Source organism: Haemorhous mexicanus, chromosome 7 (genome assembly GCF_027477595.1).
Source record: "Haemorhous mexicanus isolate bHaeMex1 chromosome 7, bHaeMex1.pri, whole genome shotgun sequence".
Taxonomy (NCBI): Eukaryota; Metazoa; Chordata; class Aves; order Passeriformes; family Fringillidae; genus Haemorhous; species Haemorhous mexicanus.
Window position 1 is genome coordinate 23,120,109 of NC_082347.1, and position 26,028 is coordinate 23,146,136.

Here is a 26,028-nt window from a genome sequence, read left to right on the forward strand (position 1 = left end):
TATGGGAAAGAGAGTTTTGATATACTACACTCTTTCCTAACATGCATTTATTTTAACTGGAGTACAGACTCTCACCTCTGATAAATATACCCTGACATTTGGATGTGAGTACTTTGTGCATAAATAACTATTTACATGATATCCATTAAGTGTAAGATTCAACTGCAGATAAAATGTCAAAAGGTCAGTATTAACAAAAATATACTAAGATTGTGAATAATGTTTCTGCCATCCCCCAGAAATTAACTTTTAAGATCGAAAGTGCTCATCTGGCAGAAAATTAGATTTAGAAACTATAAATACTATAATGAAGTCACAAATCAGCATTAAGTAGTGCAATCAGAAGAGCCTAGTAATTTTTAAATGTCACCCCATTAAATGTTGGACTACTAATTCTGGCATAATTTTTCTGAAATTTTACAAGCAAAGCTAATAATTTTAAATCAAAGAAGCCATTTCCAAATACATTTTAAAAGATCATATCTAAGAATAGGAAGATATAAATGTTATTCATTAATAGAATTGTTTCCCCACATCCCTCTGCTATTCTTCAACAGCAAATAGCAGTAGGTTTTCAGCTGACTTACTGTACTTTCTTCAAATTGGTTGCTCTGAGAGATTCTAGTTAGTGCCATTTTGGTTTTTGAGGAACCATTCCTGGATGCCTGCTGTACTCAAAGAAGCGATCTTTAGCACTTAAGCTTCCATGACAGCATGACCAAAGCAAATATACCTGCTGGTCACACACACTGAAGGACTGTTTTATCAATATTTCTTTTTTAAAAGCTTCTTGTAACTTAAGACAATTTAGAGACACATGCAAAACCCCCAAGAGCAGGCACAGTCTGAAATGGCACTGCCACTGTGTAAATCCAGACTACCAGTAAAAGCACAAGACTTGGTGCTGTGTTCCTAAACATAAGAATTGTCTGCACCACATTTGGTCAATTGTTCCACTACACACCCAGAATTAAATTCATTTTGAAAGTGACAGAAAGGCCTATTGCAATAAAAGACTAAGTGCACATATCTTTTCAAAAAATACTGTTCTGATACATTTTACAACTGACATGACTAACCTAAAGCCTCCCTACAGGGCACATACATTCTGAAATGGTTTCATTTTGTTCTCTGAAGGGCTGATATGCTGCACAATTAAAACTGTGTATGTATGCCTGCCTAGAAATATAACCACGAGACACAAGGAGGGGAATAACATCCTATGAAAAATGAAAATATGCCAGGATTCTGGTCCTACAGAGTGGGTTTTTAAACACACCGGTGAAAGGCCACTAAATTGAAAAGCAAGAGTTCCCTCTTGCGGCACATTAGAAGTATTACAACTTGTTAAAATCAGGTTACAGGTGATACAGATTAAAGTTTTGTCACTGCTTAAAACAAATCACTCGTAAAAAAACCCAAAAAAACCCAAACACAAGCCAATAATTCCCTCCAATACCCAAAACACAATCACTACAGAAGCAGATGAAGTCCACCCAGTAACCCAAAAATCTCAATCAAATTAAGAGGTAAAGGAAGAAAACAGGTAAACTACAAGTATTGAGTTAAAGTTAAACTTAAGTATTGTTTCTTTTTTAAAATTTATTCTTTCCAGTCAGGACCTATTTCTGGAGATTTTACATCAACACAGGCTGAGCACTATGTGTTCAAAAGAACTTAAAGAATTACATTTTCATTCCCAAGCAGACTCGTGATAAGACTGACTTAATACTGACTTGTCAGCAGAAAACAGGACTATTCACAACAGAGCACACTCTTATTTCAGTCTTCACAGGACATGGCGGGGAAATAGGGTCAGAAATATCCTAATATCTTGTCACTCTGGATGAAACCAGGAGTGAAATATGTACTTCTGAATACATATAATTCCCATATTATCTACCAGTGATTCTGCAGAACAAACTAGTTTCAAAATAAATAATTCCAAAAGCAAGCACTAAAAGAAAAAAATCAAAGGAGACCAGCTAATGTGGTAACAGTAGGACAAAGTTTCATTACAAATTAAAAGAGCACTTCTTAATACTACATCTGATCTACACATTACTACTAGAGACTCTCAAACACTTTTTTTCAGGCCACTTAGAACAATAATTTTTGTTATTATTTTGTTCACTTAAACATTTATATATGGAAGACATGACACAATTATACTTACTCTGTGTATAAATCTTCTATCATTGCAACAATAATAACTATAAGAGACACAGCAAAAATTTGACAGCCAGAACCAATAAGCGATGAAAATATTAGAGGATGACTGGATGGTCTAAACACATCTCCATGGACCTGCTTCCACCCATACTCATCACCTAGATCTCTGTCCTGGGAACAACAACAACAAATTTTAAGTCTAGTCATGACAATTAAAGACAAACACACAAGCTACATAAAAACAAAAGGTCTGATTTAATAAAGCAACTTCAAGTGAAGTGTGTCTTCTCTTCTGAATGCATCAAATTGAAAAGTTTACTTTTCAGATGCTTATGAAGACAACAGATTACTACCTGAATGTATGACACAATAAAATCTATCAAAATCCCTCCCTGTCTTCTATTACAAAGTCAGAATGGACCCAGTTAATCCTAAAGTTGGATATGAACATTAACACAATGACTAGAGAGAGATTTTTGGGTCGCAACCTAGAAGCATGCTTTAAAGAAAACCAGTAACACTTTCAAGACACACATAAGGCATTTTCTGTCCAATTGAAGAAAGCCATTCAGAGCTGCTAACACAATGAATGAAACACAAGGAAACAATAAGCCTTACAAAAGGAGTTTTTAAAGCATAGATGCAGGTCTTACCATATCATCCATTTCTTCCTCCTTGCTGTATCTTGCATAATCTTTTCGCAAAGTTCTCATTAATATCATAGACACCAGGCCAACCAGAAAGATCACCATCATAAAAGAATTGAAAATTGAAAACCAGTGAATCTACAAAAAGAAAACACACCCATAAAATTTAGAACTGTAAATGTGTTTCAAATTGTTCCAATAAGGATAAATTGTTTCCTATAAAGACAGCTTGTCAGCACTAGCTAAGTAAAAATAAACCATACTGTAAGTAACACTACATCTTCAGAGAGTGACACTTCAACTGGCCTGTGAAACACTGCACATAAACCTTTTTATCAGCCAGCCTTTCTCAGGACCAGTTGTGATAACTTAGTTAAGCAGCAGCACAGTTTGAAGAATTGGCTGTGCATGCTCCCTTGGTAAGCAAAAGGCAACACGATGTACTGCTGCCTTCCTAGAGAAGAGGTTCAAGTAGTGAAGCCAAAGGTATTATTCCTCTGCACAGGATGAAAATGTGCATCAGCATTATTTTTGCTCTCAAAAGCATATACTTCTGGGTTTTACCGAGCTCCAAACAGAAGGCAAAGTCTCTACTTTCAGAAAGCAGCACAGCTCAGTACACTACCCTTAAGGAGATTACAACCACAGATTCAAACACAACTGATAATGCCACAACTGATAACTGGTTTAGGCTAATGTTTTTTGCTCTGCATTTACTTCAGAAAGAAGCGTGCCCATGGCCAACTGCACTTACTCAGCTTTCACAGTTGCCCAGTTGTGTCCCTGAAGTTTCATTGCTTCTGGTCACCTGAAGGTATTTTCTTGAACTACACTGCATTTTCTGCAAGCTTAAAGCTTGCCTGCATATTTATTGAAGCACTCTAAAAAATTGGAGCTATCCTATTTTAGCAGCAACATTGCCACTTAACAGTCAGACCTCCCTGTTTTATTGTCCCAGAACACCTGGAAAATCTGAAAATTCAAGGATGAAATCCAAAAATTGCATTGCATCTAAAGTAATGCAACCATTGTATAGGGATGTATTATAAGGCTGTATTAGAACAATACATACTCTGTGCTGAAAGAAAGATGGGTCAAGGTACTTGTCAAATCGGTCTTCAAACTTCACATCTGATTTCTTCCATTTCACCTGAAGAGAGAAGTGTTTATATTGGAAAAGCTCCTTACAGTATTTTTAGCTATACTCACATGCAGAAACCCAGAGCACATATTAAAAATCATCCACTTTAGATGTCTTCGTCAATATGAATGGGGTTTGGCAAAAAACAATGGAATGATGCTCTTAAATACTGGCATCTACAGGTCAGACATAGAATGAACACCAGCCACCTCTCCTCATGGATCTAATCTTGCTCATGCTTATGTTTAAGAACAAGGAAGAATCAGTCTTGCACTACCTCAGTTCTTTCTGTCTCTGTGAGGTTAACCAAAGATACAGATTTGTAGTTGTCAAATATCACAAATCTTTTTCATGATTATAGAATCTATATAATGTATATATACATATGTATACACATACAGGTGATTACTATGAATCTAGACACTGCAATTGCCAATAAATTACTCTGAAACCAAATGGAAAAGTATGTGTTTATGGACAGACTATCACAGGGTAACAGCATATTACAGCTGTCAGTTCTCCACCAGCTGCAGAGAGAACTGCTTTTGATTTGGTAAATGTAATTGCATTAATGAACTATATGGTGCTAATATGGTAGCACAAAGGATTTTGTCAATTTTTACAAGACTGTACTTAAAAATTAAAATTAAAACAATTTTACAAACTAAATACAAGCCTACCTGAAAATCTTTTTCAACAACATGCCAAAAATTATCAGGATTTTTAGTGATTTTGAAATAAATGCAACCCCTTTGTACATATCTATTTAAAACACGTGAGAAGGAACTATCCCTTCCAAAAGCTGTTCTCTTACTGAGTACAGAAGAAAGCATATAAATGTAGATTGAACACCCCAATCACTCACCACAGTCCTGAGACATGTTAAAAACCCCAAGATGCCAGCACTATTCACTTTGAGGTTTGATATTAATGTTCCTCAGTTCAAATTACAGCTTTGTTCAAGATCAGCAGCTTTCAAAATTGTTTCAAGCAGATACATTTCTCATTAGAGCATCTGCCACTATGAAGCACAGTTTAGAACAAATCCACCAGTGACAATCTGTGAATTAAATACCACACACAGGCCAGCCCAGCAATTGCCCAGTGTGCCGACAGAATTTGATAGAGAAGTCCTGATCTTTGCATGCTAAAAAGTCTTTTAAGGGAATATCTTATGCTATTTTTATTACTGGCTGCTACTCATGCTGTCCAACTTAAAATTTAGAGCAAATGGACTTCACAATGATGGTAGAATTTGAAATAGCAAATTCTGAAATTTCTACTATCAATTTTGCAGCAAAAATAGAGAAATTAGTGTAAATGTAATTCTAAAAATCCAGTTATCTGCACTTCAAACTATACAACTTATTCAGCACAAAAGAAATGTAACTGTGGCAAGAATATTTTCTGAAATAAAATCCTATGCTGACATCCACACATGGAAGAAAAGCAGTGAATTAAAAAATGGTTTCACTACACAAATGTGTTGAACATGACAAGTGAACCATCACTTGATCTAAGTAACATCAACTAAATACAGAGGAAAACTGAAAGAATTAATTTGTCTCAACCAGCAAGCATGTTTATCCATTACCTTTTATCATAGCAACTCAGTATCACATCAGAGAGCTTCAGAAAAAGAAACTTAAAACCTTATTAATCATTTTAGATAAATAAGAAATTTCTACTGGAATTGCAAAACAAAGTAAATTTTGATATTAACTGCTTGCAAAGTATAAAAGCTTACAGTGGGTTCTAATCCAGGCTGAGAATCCAGTTCAAACCCATGACAGAAACGTCAGAAGTCCAAACATGAAGACAATGTGTACCTGCTCATGGGTCCTCTATACTTCCAGTCTCCATCCTTTCAGGGTATCCTCCTTTCCCACTAAAACACTTTTCTGCACATTACAGAAGCTCCAGTTTGTTTGGAGTACTTCAAAAATCATAATATTACGTTTGTTCTTAATAAATCTATCAAGGTTTTTCAGCAACAGCACAGAATCACTGAAGGAGTGAAGATACATCTTCCTCTAACATAGCCCAACATATCAGTACACATTGTAGTATACAAGTACCTGTTTTTGAGTTATTTCACCATGTAGAATTTCTTATTACAGGTACATCACCAAATTACTTACTGAATATGACATCTGGATTTTTGTGTTTGGTACCAATTTCACCTTTCCTTCACTGGTCAGATTGACATCTACAATTCTATTTCCATTGAAACCAATTTCAAGTTTTTTGTAAGTCCAAAGGTAATAATCTTCTCCATTTTCATCTGCTTCTCCAACAATCCCTGCATAGAAAACAAGTGCAAGCATCTATTACAGGTATGCTTTTCAGATATTTTGCATTTACTTTTTAAAACATGCATTACAAAGTTTTGCCAGCTAAAAAAGCAACATAAACAAAGAGGACACAGAAGACCATATGCTCTTCTTTTCAACTCTAGTATCTGGACTCCACTTTCAATCCATGGGTCTCTGAAAGAAGCATTTTGTAATGGCATTAAAAGAAAAAGCTTGCAGCTACAAACACTGCAGAAGACCCAACAAGAGTGCCTCTCCTTTTATTTGCAATTCTTACCAGATAAATAACTAGCTAAATAGAGATTCATTTTCCCTAACAGAACTTAGCCAGGACCTCTATAATTTCCCATCTTCCAACTATCTATCCGCTCATTTTTTTTCTTCTGAAGAATTTTACTTTTTCTCTGTAACCTCATTCGTTTACTTCCCAACACATGCTTCTTGCTCTTGTTTGCACACAAGTTTCCAATGCTTGACAAAAATGTGGTTTTATATTAGGAAGCAACTCTTTACTGTGAGAATGGTACAGGTTGCAGGTTGCCCAAGAGACGTTGTGGCTGTACCATGATGAGCTTTACGTTCTCTTCCAACTCAAACCATCCAAACCCCTCTATTAAGTTCTTAATTTTCAGTAAGTTAGTGCAAAATGTCTCATCTACTACAGAAGAATTCCAGAGACCGTGCTATATTGAGTGAAAACAAAAAGTTTAACATTCAGCAAGTTCCCAGGCTGTGTCACCTTTGATGTCAAGATCAAAGATCACATACAAGATGTGCAAGATGGAAAGCTACAAAAAAAGCAGAACTCAAGATACACAAGGCTGAGGGGAATGGGAGAACAAGTAGGTGAAGGATATGGAAAAGACTATCAAAAAGCACCAGGTATATGAAGGAAGGGCCTTTGTGTATCACCTATCTTTTTTAATTTTCAAGGTGGTATTTTTCTGTCAAGTTTTTCACTTATGCTCATCTGTCAGGATTGCCTTGTATATGCCATCTACACAAAACATGTGCCAGTGTGTGCCTCCACCATATAGCCTGGCACCTGCCATGCCATCTGTTCCCATAGTAGTATCCAGAACCATGACAATATAGACCTCTAAACTACTTAAAGGACATTCTGATTAACAACTCACTGAAGGAATGAACTAACACAGTGCTTCACATATTTAGGGAATGTCCTGAAACAATCAAGCCTAGTCTCCCTCTCCACTATGGGACAGCAATTCAGGAAAAAATATAAAATTGAATATTTTTTTCTGAATGCACTTAGAAAGATCTTGTTGCCTTTTTCAGATTAGAAAATAGTGTAAACCTTACAGAGTCCTCAAATAGCAGTTTGAAGTCATTACCTTCAGTTATCAGCAGTTAAGAAAAACTATGCCTACTCTCTACTGAAAATAGAGTACTCCTTACAGGGCTTGAGGACTTCTAGGGCGAATTTTAGGAATTAGTGTTTGTGCATATGTCTGGTATTAGTAAGCCTTAGCAAGGTGGAAAATCAGAAAGAACACAAAGGATGAACTTAACTAAAGTTTGCCAGGAGACAGGAGGAGTGCCATGAATGCATCTGGTGGAGCCCAGGGAAGTGAATGGTCTGCTTTAAGAACAGAATTAAAGAGAAGCTAGCTAGAATTCTCAGCAAACATTAGCACCATCTGAATCCTTTTCTTTTACACTCTTTACAGAGAACTTTATTTTGGTAGCACTAAAAAAGGATTCAAGCCATCTACATTTAGGGAACAAAATTTTGGTTTAATCCAGCTACAAGATGCGAAGCCACGATGAAAAAATCAGGATATTGGGTCATACAGTATATACAATACATGCTGGCCAGTAAGGTTCTCAAGATAGGTAATCCAAAAAAAGTGGATCAACATGACAGCCTTCACACAGTAACAAAAAAAGTCATTCAGCACAAGCTATTTTAATGCAAGCTGAGGGTAACCAGTTCTGGACACTATCCTCATGAAACAAAAAAAACTCTTCTCAGTATTCAGAGCATTTCAGAGATGCCATCATAACTACTTCAGATCTAACACCCATGTATCTTAAACAGTCCTAACAGTTTCCTTCATTATAGTTACTGAAATTTAGTAACTATTTAGAAATAGTTACAGCTATGCAAGAACAATCAAGCAAAAGATATTTGCTTTCTTCAGTGCCTCTACCTGCCACCACGTTACGTGGTACTAGACAAGTTTACACAACACACTCAAAGGTACCAGTAAGCTGGCAGAGGCATATGTACAGCATCATTCATGCCATATTCATAACAGAAATACTTAAAATAAAAACTGTTCAGTTAGCAGCAAGTGTCACTGCTTTAAGTTTTAAGCAGCACTAAGAGCCCGAAACATTTCTGTTGCTGAACAGAGACCCAGGAAAACCAAAATTATTGCAGATAAGCTGTATTCCCAGTTTTCTCCACAGTACTGGGAACACAAAGGTCCAAAATACTAATTCAGACTTGCAGATAAACTCTTCTGAATGGTTCAGGTGCATCCACTCCTTTCTCAGCCCTCCCATCAAGAACTCATTTAATTTTTTTAATAAAGTCAAGCTAATATTGGCCAATCTGCAATCCTGCTACTTTTACCTAACCTGCAGGAGACACAGACCAAAACTGTCAGCACCACTTGCTTTCACACCTGATGTCAGATTATATCCTTATATAATATTACCTGTACTTATGATCCTGCAGTCCCCATTATGTAGCACAGCTTGAGATCCTGCTTCCAAATTATCAAAAGCAGCTTCTTAGTATCTTAGAAAGATGATAAGTATATTCTACATATTTTTTAGCTGACTTCTTGTGCATAAAAAGCATACTACTGGGAAACATTAAAAACATTGGAATCACAGGAAACCAGATTTTTAGCTGAGAGCATAAAGTTTGACATATATAGAAGATTTAGTAGGTATGTTTGTTTTTTGGCATTTTAGATGATGAAGCATGACCAGAAAAATAACTCCTAAAAAAGAAAACCTCCAAGACTTGCTAGCCACATAGGATTCCAAAGAAGTCAGCTTAGCATCCATCATCCCTGGGCAATTCAAAGCCTACATATCTGCCACCAGTTTAGAAAAATAATTCACTGGTCTTTTGCTGAAAGGCCAAAGCCATAAAAAATATTGTAGCTTGACAACTGTCACTCACGAATGCTTTTAAAAAGCCTACCAGCAATTACAGAAGCACTACAGTAAAGGTCACACAGAGTAATTCAGGTTTACTCCAAGCCTGGCTACAGAGCCATTACACACAATAAACAAATCAGCTGAAAAGAACAAAATCAATACTTAAGTACTTATCTTCAGGCATTATAATGGTATCTCTTAAAAACATACATTACAACAAAACAAAAACCCCCAGACCTTCCTGACTACCAGATAAATAATAAATAAATAAAGTGTTAGTATTTCTGCCATATTCATCAGACAGATATTTTCTAAAACCAATTAAAATAAGAAAAAGAGCTAAAAAAAAGCACCCTTTGTCAAAATGAATTAGTGATGGATAGCATTATTCATACCAGCTATCAATGAACTTTTCTTGCAAGACTTGAACTGCATTTCTGTAGGTGCTGTGGGACTTGGTTTAGTTTGGGCAGCTTTACCTCTTTCACAGAACGCAGGCAACAAAGACCTTATGGCTATCTTTCATTTCCCTTCAGTTTATCTCTACAACAGGGAGATTAGGCCTTGGAGAGTTTGGTTGATTGCTATCAGTGCAAAGTGCAATCTGCAGAGCACTCTTTACTAGGTATGTGATCACAGGTTATGAGGGAACAAAAAAACACAGAGTCCTTAGGAGACAATGGCAATAAAGATACACACATTTTTATTCAAGACACAAGCACTTCCAAACCCAGATAAATAATACTCAGCAAGAGAAATTCTGAGAACTGTAAAAGAATAAGTAAAATAAAACACAGACAAGAAAGCAACATTGTTAACAGCCACTAAATTACCATGAAATTAAACAAAACAGTTTTTGCATGAGTAATACAGAAAAGTAGCAAAATAAAGTTTCAACTCTCAAATAAGCTTGTTATTCATGATCACAATAACATGGACCTTACAAGTAACCTACCTAATCACCACTCACTTGAACATCTGAACAAATTTAAACCTAAGAACTTACTGTTATTAAATCAGGGCTTTAGAAACAAAACAGCTTTTCACCGTTTTTGTATTTCACTCGTACAGCCTTCCTACTGTTCCTTCAAAGCTATAAGCCTTCAACTTATTTCACACAGAATTGATTAGGTTGGAAAAGAACACTGAGATCACTGAGCCCAACCTATGACCCAACACCATCTTGTCAAACTAGACCATGGCTCTGAGTGCCGCATCCAGTCTTACCTTAGACACCTCCAGGGATGGTGACTCCAACACCTCCCTGGGCAGCCCATTCCAAAGTCTAATCACCCTTTCTGTGAAGAAAAGCTTCCTAATGCTCAACCTAACCCTCCCATGGTGCAGCTTTAGATTACGTCCTCTATTACTTTACTTCATACTCTTGTGAATTTGATTTGCATGTAAGTTTCTTCTGAAATTCTTGTAACAAAGCTTAGTCATTTTAAATGACTCCATGAAACCCACTAGTACAGGACTTGAGTAGATGCAATCCAGTCATCAATGCATAATATCACTCACCCCATATTGGCAAGTCATCAATATACATCTGGTACCAATAGTGATTTTTGATAGCATACACAAATGCATCTCTTCTTCCCTTGTCCAAGTCAACTTCACAGTAAGTGGTCTGCATCACATCATCTGCAAAAAATTAAAGCACAGTTGAAGATTTATTAATGAGCTGGTTCAAAGTGAAGGCAAATCAAATGGAGGAATGGACAGAGCTGAAGTCTCCAAGCCCTCTTGGGTAGATCCTCAAGTAGATAACAATAAAGGACATTTTAAAAGGAACCATTAAAGCAAATACATGATTGTGTTCAGAAATTTACACTTCTGCATGCAGAGGCTTCCCCCACACTAGACAAGGAAAGGTTTCACAGTATCCTTTTGCTGCTTCACCCACACTAAATTAAGGTACAAAAGCTGATGGCATATTCACCTGAACAGATAATGAGATCTCTCTAACTTTAACAAGAGGTATGAAATGATTAACAAATACCTAAAGCTGTTTACAACATTATCTCTGTTTTAGTATAATCAGCTTTACTGACTAGGAAAAATGTTTGTAAAAAACCATAAAACTTTAAAAAGTTCTCAGCAGTTTTGAAGAAACTACCCTAAGGAAGAAACAAAGCAATCAGAGTAAAGACAGAGAAAAAAAGGAGAGAAGACAAAAATAGGAATAATGCAAAGAACGCACAGGAGGCTACATTTGGAGATAATATAAAATAAATCCACCTCTTTCAGCCAGAAAGTTATTTTTCCACATGTACAATTTCTAAGTTATAGTGTTAGCAGCCATTCTTTTACATCCCAGTTTCCTTCCCTAATGTCTCCTTTTCAAGTGAAGAAAGATGAAAGGCCTCATATTTACAAGACATCAGACAGCAAGGGAGACAAGCTCCCTCACCTACATCATAGTGATTGTATTCATGCTTGAAACGCAGTAAAAGTAAAGAATTCCAACTTCTCCTCTTTTTGGCATCACTGGAATTGAGGACCCATTTTAGCAGACAAAATTAATTTCTGCCCCAAGTACAGCTCCAATTTGTATCCAAATTCAGCTTACTTTCTTCTATACACTAACTACAATATAAAGCCTAAAAGGGAAATCAAATCACCCACACATAAAAAGTGCAGGCAAGCAGAATATTTCTAACACAAAACATAATTACTCTGATAGCAACAAAAGTCAAAATATGCCAAGAACATCTGGTCAACAAAACTTATTTTCTGAAGAAAAAAAGAGAGTAACAAAGCCATTCAATCCAACAAATGCACCAAGAAGACTTTCGGTGCCCGTACTGGTACATTTAAGAGAAGGAAGCCATTAAAGCTGGCATCAAAGCTGAAGCAGACACACATATTCAAGTTTGCACTTATGCCTCTACCGAGCTGGATCCTGTATTTTGGGACTGTGTTTCCCCCTACCCGCAAAATGCCTCTCCTTGGCACGTTTTCATTTTAACATATTTTTAAATTGTCTTGACATTAATTAAAAGGGGAAAAAAAAAGCTAACACAAACTCCAGAATCATAATTTTCTTGATTTGTTGCTAAGTAGGGACTCTTTCCAAAATATCTGGCACTTCACTGTCATACTATGTTCAAATAAAGGATAACACCTTTCTAATACTACATTTTTTGACTCAAAGGATTGTTGCACACACAGATCAAATGAAAATAAGCCATGAATTGAAATACAGGTAGAAGAGAAACTGATAGAGGCTGTTGAAAAAAGCATTTTCCAGGGCTGAAGCAAGAAGCCTGTTTTGGAGAAGTATTATGGGTGCCAGGCTGGCTTTAGGTGACTCTTTGGTTCCCAGCAGTACCAGCACAGGTAGGTTAGACTGTAAACTACTCTAAATTGCTCATGGGCCTTCAGACTGTGGAATTTGCCACTTGTTTGTTTGTTTTACCAACTGAAATGAGCCATTCTGTATAAAATGCTTTAGGATATAAACAGTGAGGTTTGCTGCTATTAAAAAACAAAAAGACTTTTTAAAAATCATGTATCATCAAATATCATTTGAAGTGAAACTACTGCACTGACACAAGGCTGCAGATAGCAGTGTGCCAGAAAAAAAAACTGCCTTCACTTATTTTTACAGATCTTATTTCCAGCATTCAGAATACCAGAAGACATCACAACGATAGTATGATCAAATCTGGATTAACTGTGTTACAAGTTGCTCCAGGGCACACACAAAAAACCCCAGCGGAATCACCAGAAACAATCTCACTCAATTTTTGCAAAACACAGGCATGACATTACATATGGAATATGATGTCAGCCATACTGCACAATACAGCTCCTCTCACCTCCCTGTAAAACAAGTGAAGGAAGACAAGTGCTCCTTTCTCCAGCTACTGGCAGCTGAAGCTGTTGTTTAGTTACAGGACAGGATTAGGTAGTCAAGCTTAAATCCACGGTTAAATGATTAAATGAAAGAATCTTAGAACAGCATTTGGTGGCTGGGGTACCTGATGTCTATTTCATTACAGCTTTACCAGATCTAAGGTTTTCCATATTTTAGAGAATTCTTATCAAAGTTATGGCTGGATGTGTATCCAAGAGGAGAGTGAAGTTAAAGGCAGGTTTTATGGTACCTCTTTATGGAAATAAAGTAATATCTGCTATGCAATAAAGCTTCAGGAATGTCAGCAGCACATTTAGGAATTTTTTTAAAAGCACGGCTCATTAGAAAAGCAAGTGTGCTTAACCAGATTTCAAATTTCCTATGAACAATCAGATCAATGGGGTTTTATTCAAACATGTGAACCATATAAAACCTCATTATATCTGACAACACTAAATGCCATCTTTCTAGAGGTGTTGCAGTAGAAAGTTTGGGTGAAGAACTCCCCATTAGAAATATGGTAATTAAGTAACATTTCTGAAGAAGTAAAAAATGTAATTTTGTTAAATAATCTTTTTCCTCTTTAAATGCATCCTTTCTAACGGCACAGTATGGTAATATCAAAAATAAATTTTCAAATTGGAGTTACTATGATACCAATGTTCAATACATTTAATAATTTACTAGGTCTCGGGTGTAACAGAGGATGTCACTCAAACACTTGAGTAAAGAACTTGACATATCAATTAAAAAGCATTATTATCCTAGATTTAGATTGACAAGATAATTAAGCCAACTAAAAACTTAGAAGTTATATTGCAATATGAGTGCATGTTAATAATTAATTTCTTCCTTCACACAGGTATTTGTACAGATTTGAGACCTGTGATGTAAGAAGAAAATTGTTCATGTTGTAACAAAAGGAAAATCCAATTATCTTGTAAGATTGCATGTATCCTTTCATATGCCACACTTAATATAACAAGAAACATCACTTCAGGGAGACTTGAATACTGTATATTTGCCCCAGCAGTCACCACCATGAGAGTTCAAGTAGAAACCTTCACTCTCTGAAGGGCCCATTTCTGCAGAACCATGATTTTTTTATTCTAGTTCAAAAAATACAGGCAATGCCTACTGATTTAACTGCCACTTTTACTTACACAGTTTAGTACTTCAGCTAGTAACAGCTGTAGCCTAAACAATTCTTTGAATATGAACAACATGCAGCTTCATGTTGACCTGCTACTGCTGTCCAGTCAATGTTGAAAAGCGAATTATATTTTTATTGCAGAAGCTAATTTATTAGAACAATTCTGTTTCCCTTTTACTAACTCTAGAGGATAAAAACCTAAAAGTATGAAGTTTAAATCTAATTTTGTAAATTCATACAAATCTAATTTTGTAAACTCATACAATCCTTTAAAGAGAAAGAAATGCCTGCAACTGTTAATCTTGCCATAATGCCAAAGGCACATAAAGAAAAGCACAGATGCCTGTAAACTCAGAACTTAGATATGATTCACATATTCATGAAGAAAATCTGTGCAAGTTGATTACTTATTATCTTTATTATTTCAGCTGCAGATTTTAGATACTCAACACTCCTTCAAGCTGTATCTTTTACTTAAGAACAGATGAATCTATTGGTATCAACCAAGCCTCTATCTGTTTACAAAAATAAAAAGGAAAACAAAACCCAAAAAAATCCAAACCACCACAACACCACCAACAACCCTGTTTCAATTTAATTGCAGCAACTTCTGGAACACTGATGCAGAGTTGAAGCCGGTATCAATCACACTGAAATCAAACTTGCCCATTACAAAAACATTATTACAATTTCACTGATACAATCAAGTTACAAGGGGAAAAAAAAGTGAAAAACACCCCTTCTGCACAGAAAAAGGTCTACCACTAAAATGTCACCAAAAAACTGAGTTACCATCACATTTCAACAATCTAACTGGAAAGGAATTCTTTATACAAATGCTAAACTTTAGGACTGGTCTATGAAATCCAAATTCTACAATACATAAATTGCATACAAATTGTACTGGGTTTATGACAACTTTTAAGCCTCTAAAAAATGAATTTAAGTATTGCAATCCTCTGTTCTATTTCTTTATTTTTAAAACCTGTGTATCAAGGGGATTTGAATTACATAAATTTTACATAATTTCATATTAAATACTAATTTAATACTAAATAATTACTATCACAATTAATTTACACTTGTTACTTTGAAATGTGGAAAAATTAGTATTTTAATACTTTTAACAGCAGATTAAGGATAGTAACATAGAGTTAACTCCCATTCAGATTTCACTTCATAGACCACAGCTAGAAATACTAAAACAGCTCCTGATGCAGAAGCTGCTCAAAACAGTTAACAGCAAAGAGATTATTGTCTTCATCTTTTAGCCAGAGGACACAGACTGCAAGAGAAAAAACTAGAAGTGCACATATACAGCTTCACACATTATCTACACATACTTAGTAATCAACCGGCTAGCATGTACCATCTGCTTTATTGAAAACATCTGACCTGCAGCCACTTTGGCTGGGAGTTCAATTCACTGCATGTTCAACACAGATTATCAATCTACTTAACTCCAAGGTGTTAATAATAAGCATTAAGATTTTTAAAATTCTGTGCATTGGCTACATCATAGCAGTAAACATCAACTCACAAACCTTCTAGTCTTTTCAATTTGGCGCTGCACCTAGAGAGTGCACTTGTCACAGGAATAAAAGAATCTGTTTGTAAAGTTGGGGTACTTAAAGGCAGTAAAAATTACACATCAAAATGGCTGTACAGACAAACATTTACCATATTCTGATAACAGAAACTTTATTAATCTTCACCAATGTGTTGAATTGCTGCCAGTTGCCTTCACTGTCCTTTCCATTTTGTGTCTCTGAGGACATTCTATGAGGTTTGACAAGAAAATTATTTCTCCCACATTGAGTAAAATTTTCAGCACATTACAAGTGTTACAAACCAGTAGTAGGACTGTTTCCCAGTGTTTGTACAGGTACTCTTTCTTTCTTAAAAGAAAAGATTCAACTCCAAACACCTTTAGTGTGGCAATGCTATCTGCTATGCAAATTTAAAAATTATGAAGAATTTAAGGTATTAACAAACTTTGTAAAAATCTTTTATTCAACTTATCCTACTGCTAGCAAAAACATCATTAGCTCTTTTATTTTGCAGATGTCCAGTTTTGGATAAAACTTTTACAGCTTACAGAAACTAAATCCCATCTGACTGTAAATGCTCAGACAAGAGATACTATGCTTAAGTTCTCCATCCAGTTTAGCCCTAGTGATGAAATGCAGCGTTCTGGAAAAGAAGATACACAGAAACATAAATTGAATCAAATTAATAAATGTTAAAATTCAAGAGGCAAAAAGAATCTGTTACTATTTGAAGTTCTGCAACTACTAGCTACAGATATCTGAAAGGACATACACAGAGAAATGATGCAATAGAAGACTCAGGCCTTAATACCAAGAAATATACCTGCAAAAGAAGTTAAATGTCTTCTCTGGAACAGTACGGCAAGATGGTGAGGACAGGGAACAACAGGAAAAAAAAACAAGAAACCAGCTTCATCCTGCTCCAGACTGGCATGAGTTAGAGACAGCAATATAAAGGTATTTGTCAAAGTTATTTTAAGCTAGACAGTAATCAGAAGGATACAATCATCAACTTTGTGTTGAGGTGGAACTTTGAGATACTGAGCCCTTGCTACTCCTTTGCAATTGCAGTGAGTTTACAAGTATTCATCATCACAGGAAAAATTACATCTTCAGAACTGGTAATTCCAGAATATTAACTCCAGTAAATTATCAAACATTCATATGCAGAAAACTTAAGTTTTACTTTGTAGAATTTTATCAGTTACTTCAGAAGCAATATCTGCTGCAAGCATTTTCCTTCAAGGCCACATAGAGGGAAACTTCACTGTAAACTCAAAAGCCAGTGGTAGTACCAATATCATACAAAATACACTCAGCTGCTAGCAGCAAGAAAATTTAAGTTCTTCTCATTAAAAGATCAAGTTTGAAGAGTTTGTGTATTTTTTTAAGTGACTAAATGTACTTTGAATCACTTACCTTTAAATTTGATGTCAAGCCCACTAAATTCCAATTCAACTCCTTGAAGAGCTTCCCCTAGGGTTTCATGGTAATGGCCGATGCTTTTTTTTGATCCCACACAGAAAGGGAGAGAGAAGTATTTGTATGTTTCTTGGCGATTGTGGTAGGGACCTACAGTATTCATCCATAGAACAACTTCCTCTTTATCTTGGTACTGAAAGACAAAGTTACTGCGTTAGATGAGAAGCCCAGCAGAATAAAAACGTTCAAGAAGCTCTTATTCATATTAACTAACAGGGCAGGATTGCTCAATCACAGGCAACAGCCACATTTAAAGACAGCTGAGCATTTTTGTATTTTGCATGACAGGGGCTCTAGGATAAAATTTTGGCCTGCTTTCACAGAAAAAAAAAAAAGCCAAGTTGATCATACAGTTTCTTACAGCCTACCAGTGAAGTATCAGATGAGGGGGATTTAAGAAAGATGTAGAAGATGCAGTGAGCTTTAGTCTTGAAAATAAATAAGTTTTTACTAATTTTGTAAAAAAACAGATCAATTAAAAGCAAAACTCTGCTTATCTCAACTGAAATAAAGAAAACACCAAATTAATGTCCTTTTAAACAAGATCTTAGCAAAGTAGTCAGGCAATCTACCCACGCTGCCAGATATTTTGTATTTTCCTAAAATGCATGTCCCTATCTTTTAGAAAGGGTATAAACTGCATTCAAAATTCCCAGAAGAGCACTATGTCTCACAGGAAGCACTAAAATTAAACTGTTGCGTACCTATAGTAGCCAAGAGTCAAAGTCAGACAGAAGAACTGTATTTTGATGCATTTCCAACATTCCCACAGTGAAAAAACAGAACAGCAAGAAGTCTGGTGGCTGCCATGAAATTCTCTCTGGGAACATTCACTCTTCACTTTCCACAGCTACTGTTAGCCAGGAAAACATATTTTTTGTCTAGGAGCCAATAATTTTTTATAAGCCCTTATTACTTCTGAACAACAAAAAAAAAGTACTTAGAAGTCACTAATCTATTAGTATTCAAAAACTGGACAAATTCAGGAAAATTAAATGATCTGAAATAATAATTTGCATTATATCTGTATGCATCTGGATGACGTATCAGATTTGCTGATTACTACACAAAGTCTCTCATGCAACATGACTTCACCTATAATTTCAATAGAGTAAGAGGGACAGGGACAGCAATATAACTTCTAAGACAGGAAGAAAACCTACTTATAATTATATACACATAAAAGCAAATCCCTATAGAGGTCATAAATTTTTTTAGGTACAGAAGTATAAAGTACTATAAAACCAAAACACAGACACAGAACACCTTGGAGAAGAAAAGAAAGCAAAATGTTAATTAGAGGTAACTATTATATAGCACACAGCTGAAATACTGAACACAGTTCTCTATCTCCTTTTTTAACAAATGAACAAAGGTTCTTCAACTCCATCTACTCTGAACAACCACAGTCATACCAAGAGGTCAATGCAGAAATTAAATGGAAAAAAATTCAGAGTAAGTTTAAAAATTAAACTCAAATATTTAAACAAACATCCTTCAGAAAATAATTTAATCCCTTTAAACTAACACACCATCTCAATTAAAGGCTCATCTTTTTTGTTTGCAAAGACGTACAAAGGTCATTCCAGCCTCTTATGTGAATGATTTCCAACAAGAAACTTAAAATGTCTTACTAATTTCATTCTGAGCTGCAGCAGAGACCAAACACTTACTGGTTTCACAAACCTGCCCCTTTGCAGAAAACACACTTCAGAGCATTTCTGACAGCTAAAGAATGTCAAAGAAGCAACAAATAAAAAGTAAACAACAAGAGAAAACAAGAGAAAGTAGACATTCCTCCTCTCTGCCAGCAACCAGAAAGGTTATACTAGTGCAGCACAGTTGTCCAAAGAAAGTTGGGAAAGATAAGATAAAGAAAGCAAAATCCCAGTTCCAATCCCCTCAGCTGCAGAAGCAGACAGTGGAGTCTGCACTTCGAATCTGCCTCTTGCTCTTGCCAAGAGAGCACGGGACAAGCTGGTCCATATCTCTTCCTAGCCTGTTATTTCTATCATGTCTTCTGTTTCTTCTTCTAACAGCTGCAGAACATATTTCCAGCCCTTTCTCAAAATGGTCTTTACTTGTCAAGAGCCCACTTTAGCACTACTTATACCAAACAGCTTACATGTGAGCTGACCTACGTCTCTGTTTAACATTCAGTAATAGAATATGACAACATCCTCAGGTCTGTCAGTTCATCTTTGACAGCCTGAATAAAGAAAGCACTGACCACTGCTTTTCTCAGCTGTTCCTTTCTGACAGGCTTCATACTGAGTTGGGACCTCCACATTTTTGGAACTTGTGACAGACAAGGCAGAAACCAACAGATTTAGAACATAGTATGTAAAATCTTGCTATGTTTTCTGATCTACCAATGTAACTAAATAGTAATTACAACATCTGCAATAACAAATCTGGTTTTTGATTTTCTCATATCTGCATGTGGCTTAGTCCTTCTTCAGGGCCTACAAGTTTTTCCCACAATGACTCCAAGATGCCATCAACATACTCTAGAGAGGAAAGGGGCCCCATCAAACAGATGCAAAAAATTCAGTCTGCATTTATTACTTCCTCCTTTCTCACAACCACCCCAGAACAGCACGAGATAAACCTTTTCAGGACTGCTACATTAACAAACACAACACCTCAGCCAGCCCAGGCTACACCTCACTCACACAGTCCTTAGGTACAGCCGTCTGCTGTCCATCAGGTGCTCCTGGTGGTGACCTCCTCAAATTAAGATCATTGTAGTAAGCAAAACAACTTAGGCACCTTCAGCTTAAATTTGGGGGTGGTGCCTAGCAGAAACTGAAGGACATTTTCTTCTCTCTCCATTTGTTGGGTTTTGCTCATTGTCAAATATAAGGATGAGCTTCCACATTTAAATACATTTCTCTGACATGACATATCTTATCCTTGCATTCTTAGCCTAGTGGTAGGGTAACTTGTTGGCAAGAACACTGTGCTATTAAAGAGTTCAAGCGTGGCTGTTTGAGGGTGGGATTTCTGTCTGGTTTCTTTTCTGTTCTGTTTCATTAGGGCCTTCACAATATCAAAAAAGTCCATAATAAATAACAGTGCCAACACAAAGGAAAACTTACTTAGGCAAGACAAAGCACTAGAATATTTTGTAGGAGAATGTACTGTCACTTCTTTATGAGGGCTGCTAAGTTTTAAGAAGGCTTACATATAACACACCTTCCAGCAAAAAGGTCACGCTATGAAAGAGAGAACATAAAGTAAGCCAAGATGAACATAGTAAATGACAAGGCAAAGCAGGTGAACAAAAAAGAAAGATGCAATCTGTACTCTGGTGTATCTCAGCAAGCTCTTCTGGTTTTGGTTCATATAAAGGGATAATATAGTGCACGTAGCTCAGAGATCCCATTATATTCACAGACACAGGCATTTAACAACTTGGTCACAGTGCCACAACTAACATAGTTCAGTACTTCCACATGGGAGAGAAGGCTACAAAACACAATTTTATTTATGTTTCACTTACTGTAATTTATTTTAAAAATATCTGTAAGCCTCACATATTTTTCTGCCCTAAGCTTAATATCAGCTCAGTAATTTCTGTAGCTATATGGAATATATAATGATATATTTACAGATGCAGCCTGAAAAGTCTCAGCATCAACACAAGTTACCTACCATACAGCTGTTAAGCTAAGGGACACAAATCCTAAGAAATTTTTTTCTGTAATTGCCAACCAGGTGGTAGAGAACCAATCTCCACCTCAAAGCAACTACGTATCATCTACAACACTCACCACAGCTGAGGACATCTGCTCCAAAGCAGCACAATATGGTCATGCTGCCTGTTCAGAGCACTGGGCTGCAGGGATGTGCCTGTGCAAGCTAAAATCACATCCAACCCATCTACAGTTCTTCCTTGTTCCCAGTATTGATGGGTCCACTCTAGCTCCCTGCAGAACACTAATCTGGCAGGAAGCTTGTGTAGTCTGACATGGCCAGGAGTGCATCTCTTGTAGTGAAAAACTGGGGCTGGGCACCACTTTGAGGCTTAATATAAAGACAATTTCCATACATCTATACAATTTAGAAACTATTCAAGTATAGCAATACTGCCTTCAGTACAGCACATGCATCTTTCTTTCCTGTTACCCAACAGTGCACTCATGCTATGGAAAGCAACTTTATGTTCTCTTTGCTCAACTGTAGAAATTAGCATGCTAACCCTAAAAATAGACTACTTATTCTAGAAAACAACGCTAGATTAAGTCAGTTACAAAAGGTTGCAGAAATAGATATGAGACTGTTGCTGATATTCTTCTTTAAACCAGGAAAACATTTTGCAAAAAAGTGATGGGAGACAAAAAGAGGATCACAACTGCCAAACTTCATGTGATGATTCAGCAAAATAAATTCAAATCAAGGCAGTTTCTTTCAGAAAATATGCAATTTTACTCCTTGACTCGAATAGAAGTCTGGAATGACGTGCTCCACAATGCACATCTTTCATGGGGAAAAAAGAACCAACATTATTTGTTACTGGAAAAGCAAAGATGTAGAAGCAAGACAAGGAGCCAGCAAGCAAGACTCACCTGGCAAATAATATTCCAGGCTTGCAGTCCTCTGTATCTTAGAGATATTCCATCTATTGAGCACTGTGATAATGCTCAACATTTGCAGCTCACATCCACATCCTATTAAACTGTGGGTTTCAGCCTCATGCTCGCCTTTGGACAAAGCAGGCTATTTCCAGTAACATTTCTTTATTTCTCTCTGAATTTTAGGCCTTACCAAGATGTGCCTAGAACTGTACCAGTGGCACAGGCTGAACTTCTGTACATGCAGTACTTTTACTGTTGTTACACTTCCTAGATGCACAAGATTGCTAAGGCACACCACGTCCTGCTTCCATGACATTTATTTCACCTCTTCAAAATGGAAACACAACTTCAAAGAGGAATCAGGCCGCTCATCTGTGCACAACTTCACATGCAAATAAGTATTTTACATGAACTGAAATGTTTTCCACAGTGCTTCTCTAACTGACAATTTTCAGATACTATACAAAGTTCCTAATTTTACATACTAATTTTAAATAAGCCTTACATGCTCAGGGTTTTAATGTACTTGATCAGGGTATAAGTCAAGTAAAAATGCTTTTCTCAACCATATTAAATTAGGAATTTTTCTATACAATATAGGCTGGGTTTTGTTTATTTTTCAATGTTTTTCATGTATTTCTATTCTTACAGAGCACAGTCAATTAAACTGAAGCAAGATTAAAATTAAAATGCTACCTACTCTCTTGACCATTCTCCTGCAACAAAAACCACAGGATATTTCAGAATGTTTTATGGTTTGCCTGGCCTATTACATCATCAATTCCAACAAGTCTAGCAACAGAAGATGTGAAAGCAAAGGCCAGGCAGAAGCCCCCCAGCCCTGTTTCTGCAGGATCAGTATACACTGTGATAAGGCCACCAGCACCCCATTGATACTATCATTTCCACAAATAAAAGGGCAACTGTCAAAAAATGTTCCAATTGTTATAATACAAGCAATAAGCAAGTACATTACATGCTCTGAAGCATGAAAATAAGTTAAAGAATCACCAGACAAGTTTTCAGTTAGTTCCTGATAAACTGTTCTGTCATGGTCTGAAGTTATGCTGCTGTACTGTCTTTAGACAATGGAGATTTTAAATACTGTGGCAAAAATTTCACTTACTATAATTTTAAATAACCATGTCTTTATCTTATAATTGTATTAACACTGTTCTTCCTCCAAAGAAAGGCAGATGTGATTTCTAAAGACTAATTCAAATTTAAGATAAAGGATACAAGCTGTTGATTCAATGACACTATCCATACCTAATATCTCCAGAAACAATAGCATAGACCTAGAGCTCCATGCAGAGTTACCTTTTATAGTATTTGCTTAGAAGTCCACAACCAAATAAAATAAAGGACACATGTAATACATATTACAGCACACACTGCACACTATTCCATGTTATAGCAGCATTAAAAGCTTAAGACAGAACTTCTGTATGTCCAACATGCTGAGCACTGACAACACCCTGTTCAGCTGTGTCAGGATGCACCGGCACACCTTCCCCCAGGGAGGTGCACACTGAGGAAATAGAAGGACAAGGATGTGTATTCCTACCAGCAGGTCTCGAGTCGTAAGTCAGGGAAAATTTACTTTGAGATTATCAAATCCTAAATTTCCCTTCCACTTCTCCAAAAGTGAGCAGAGCCTTCAAAATGTAGTAAAGCACTTTGATTATAAGAAAATTAATCTCCCAGCTGCAATCATATTTAAAAGAGAAATTCATTAAAATGCAGTATTAAAGGAATATTTCCTTCAGGTTCTTTATCTTAACATCAGTACACTACTACAAAACCCTGGGCATGCTTCATTCATGCTATTAATGCTTCCACTCCAATCTCCCACGCACAAGATTAAAATATCAAAATACCCAAGCAAGGAGACAGCCTTCCAAAAAAAGTAACTGTCTTTCTACACCAACTATTCCTAACCTATCACATAACCTATCCAATTAATAAATTGGACATTATGTGAGCAAGAATACTAAACCAAAACAGACTTATAATCCCTCAGAGTTGAGTAGTTTAGATGAAAAAAATGACAATTCAAAAGGAATTTGTGATCTCCATGGGTAATTGTTTAGGCAATCATTCAGAAGACCTAAAACCATCAGAAATCACTTTTGAAGGGAGAGCTCAAACCCCAATAAATTCAGTGACAGCTTTATTTTTTTCCCTAGAAGATCACCAATATTAATTTAATAATAAATAATCCCTCAAGTTAACCAGCCCTTAAAAATAAACACAGCACTATGCTGAAAACATCTCACCTCAGCAGAAGCCTCACTGTAAAGCATAGGTTCAGCAATAAAACTGGCACCTAAACTAGTTCAAAGAATATCTGTTTCTTCAAAGTACTGAATATTACATTAACTTTTCTGTCATTAACTGAAGAACCAATAAAACCCTTTCCCTTTCAAAAACCAAACACAATCCTAGTAAGTTTTTAAAGTTTTAAAAAAACAGTCCTCAAAAATTAATGGAAGTAGGCAACTAACTACCTAGCCCTTATACAAAAGCTATCAATACTATTTATCTGTTTTATTATGAACACTTGGTAAGCTTTACCACACCTCACCTTGAGAAAACCATGTTAAGAAACTCAGCAACTGTTTACCAAGTGTTTTGCTCAAGAGCAAAAAAAGTCCTGACAGTCAGACAGACCCAGTCTTTAATCACAGCCACGTTCTAATACACTCCACTTGCAGCAAACAGAGATGGTTTCTAGGAAAGTCTCGTTCCAAAATCACATCTCAGCTCATCACACAAACTTCCACTTTCTCACGCTGACAGCCACGGGAAACAACACTCTGATGCACAATCAGAAAATGACGAAGCACTAGTATTTTTTTCCTAACACTCTTTTTGGGTAGTATTGTGAGCACTTGAGAAAAACTATTCTCATGCCAATGCATGAGCTCTCAGATCAGCAGTACCTTCTACACCCATTTTTCCTGCGGGTCCGTGGCAGTGCCCCCGTCCTGCTCTCACTCCCCAGCCCATTCCCACGCTACCGCTGCCTCTTCCCGAGGGGAGCTGTCAGCCCCTGTCCCGCAGGGCTGTCAGAACCGCGCTCCGGCTCAGACTTGTGCTCTGAAGCAAGAGCAAACATCCTCCCGAGAGGAGGGCAGAGCAAACAGCGCTCTCCAAACAAAGCACGCGTACCTGCCGGGCCGTTTATCTGCTCCAGGAAAAGGTGGGACACCCCGCCCGGCCGCACAAGGATGTGCAAACCGGATCAGAGAACGGCGGCCCTACCCCGATCGCCCCGGCGTCCCCCTGACGCCGAACGGGATCGCGGGGCCCGACTCCGCCCGGCGCGGCCGGAACAGCCCGAGCAGCGCAGCAGGCGCGGCGGGAGACCCACGGGGCGGCGGCCGCCCGCTCCCCCCGAGGTCGCGGCCCGCGGCTCCCCGTCCCTCCCGCCCACCGAGCCGCGCTCCCCGCGCCGCCGCGGCACGGGGGCCCGGCCCGAACGCCCTTCCCGGGGAAGCCGGGCGCCCGCCTCACCGTGTGCTCGTGCTCGTCGGCGCGGGCGCGCAGCGGCAGGAGCGGCAGGAGCAGCAGGAGCAGCCCGGGCGCCGCCATCTCGGGCCTCGGCGTCCCCAGCAGGCCCCGCCGCGGCACCGGCCCGCGCCCGCCGCCGACGCCACTTCCGCCCCGCCCGCCACGTCACCCGCCCGCCCGCCGGAACCGCGGGGGCGCTACGGGAGCGCTACGGGAGCCCCGCGGGGCGGGCGGAGCCCAGGAGGGAGCGCGTGCGGGCACAGAGCGCGGCCAGCGGGAGCGCATGGGAGCGCCGTTCTAATGAGATGGAATTGTAATTGATATTTCGTTTTGATCGATAAAGTAACCGAAAGGTCTTTGGGAGGGGCGGGGCGCAGGGCTGTAAGTGCCCTCTGGAGCCCAAGTCTTGGGAGCAGCAGCTGAGGGAGCTGCGGTGTTTGAGTCTGGAGAAGAGGAGGCGTAGGGGAGACCC

General features: G+C 37.7%; 1 protein-coding gene across 1 annotated transcript in view; it reads right to left on the minus strand.

Annotated features, from left to right (window-relative positions):
- TM9SF3 (transmembrane 9 superfamily member 3) overlaps positions 1 to 25,710 on the minus strand; it is a 45,321-nt gene extending 19,611 nt beyond the window's left edge. The window contains exons 1-7 of the mRNA XM_059851443.1: positions 25,560 to 25,710; positions 17,398 to 17,593; positions 10,935 to 11,057; positions 6,102 to 6,262; positions 3,892 to 3,969; positions 2,826 to 2,957; positions 2,177 to 2,343 (exon numbers count right to left, since the gene is read on the minus strand). Coding sequence (XP_059707426.1) covers positions 2,177 to 2,343; positions 2,826 to 2,957; positions 3,892 to 3,969; positions 6,102 to 6,262; positions 10,935 to 11,057; positions 17,398 to 17,593; positions 25,560 to 25,637 — 935 coding nt within the window. The 5' untranslated portion in view covers positions 25,638 to 25,710. The remainder of the gene's footprint in view (positions 1 to 2,176; positions 2,344 to 2,825; positions 2,958 to 3,891; positions 3,970 to 6,101; positions 6,263 to 10,934; positions 11,058 to 17,397; positions 17,594 to 25,559) is intronic.
- Between the last annotated feature and the right edge of the window lie 318 nt (positions 25,711 to 26,028).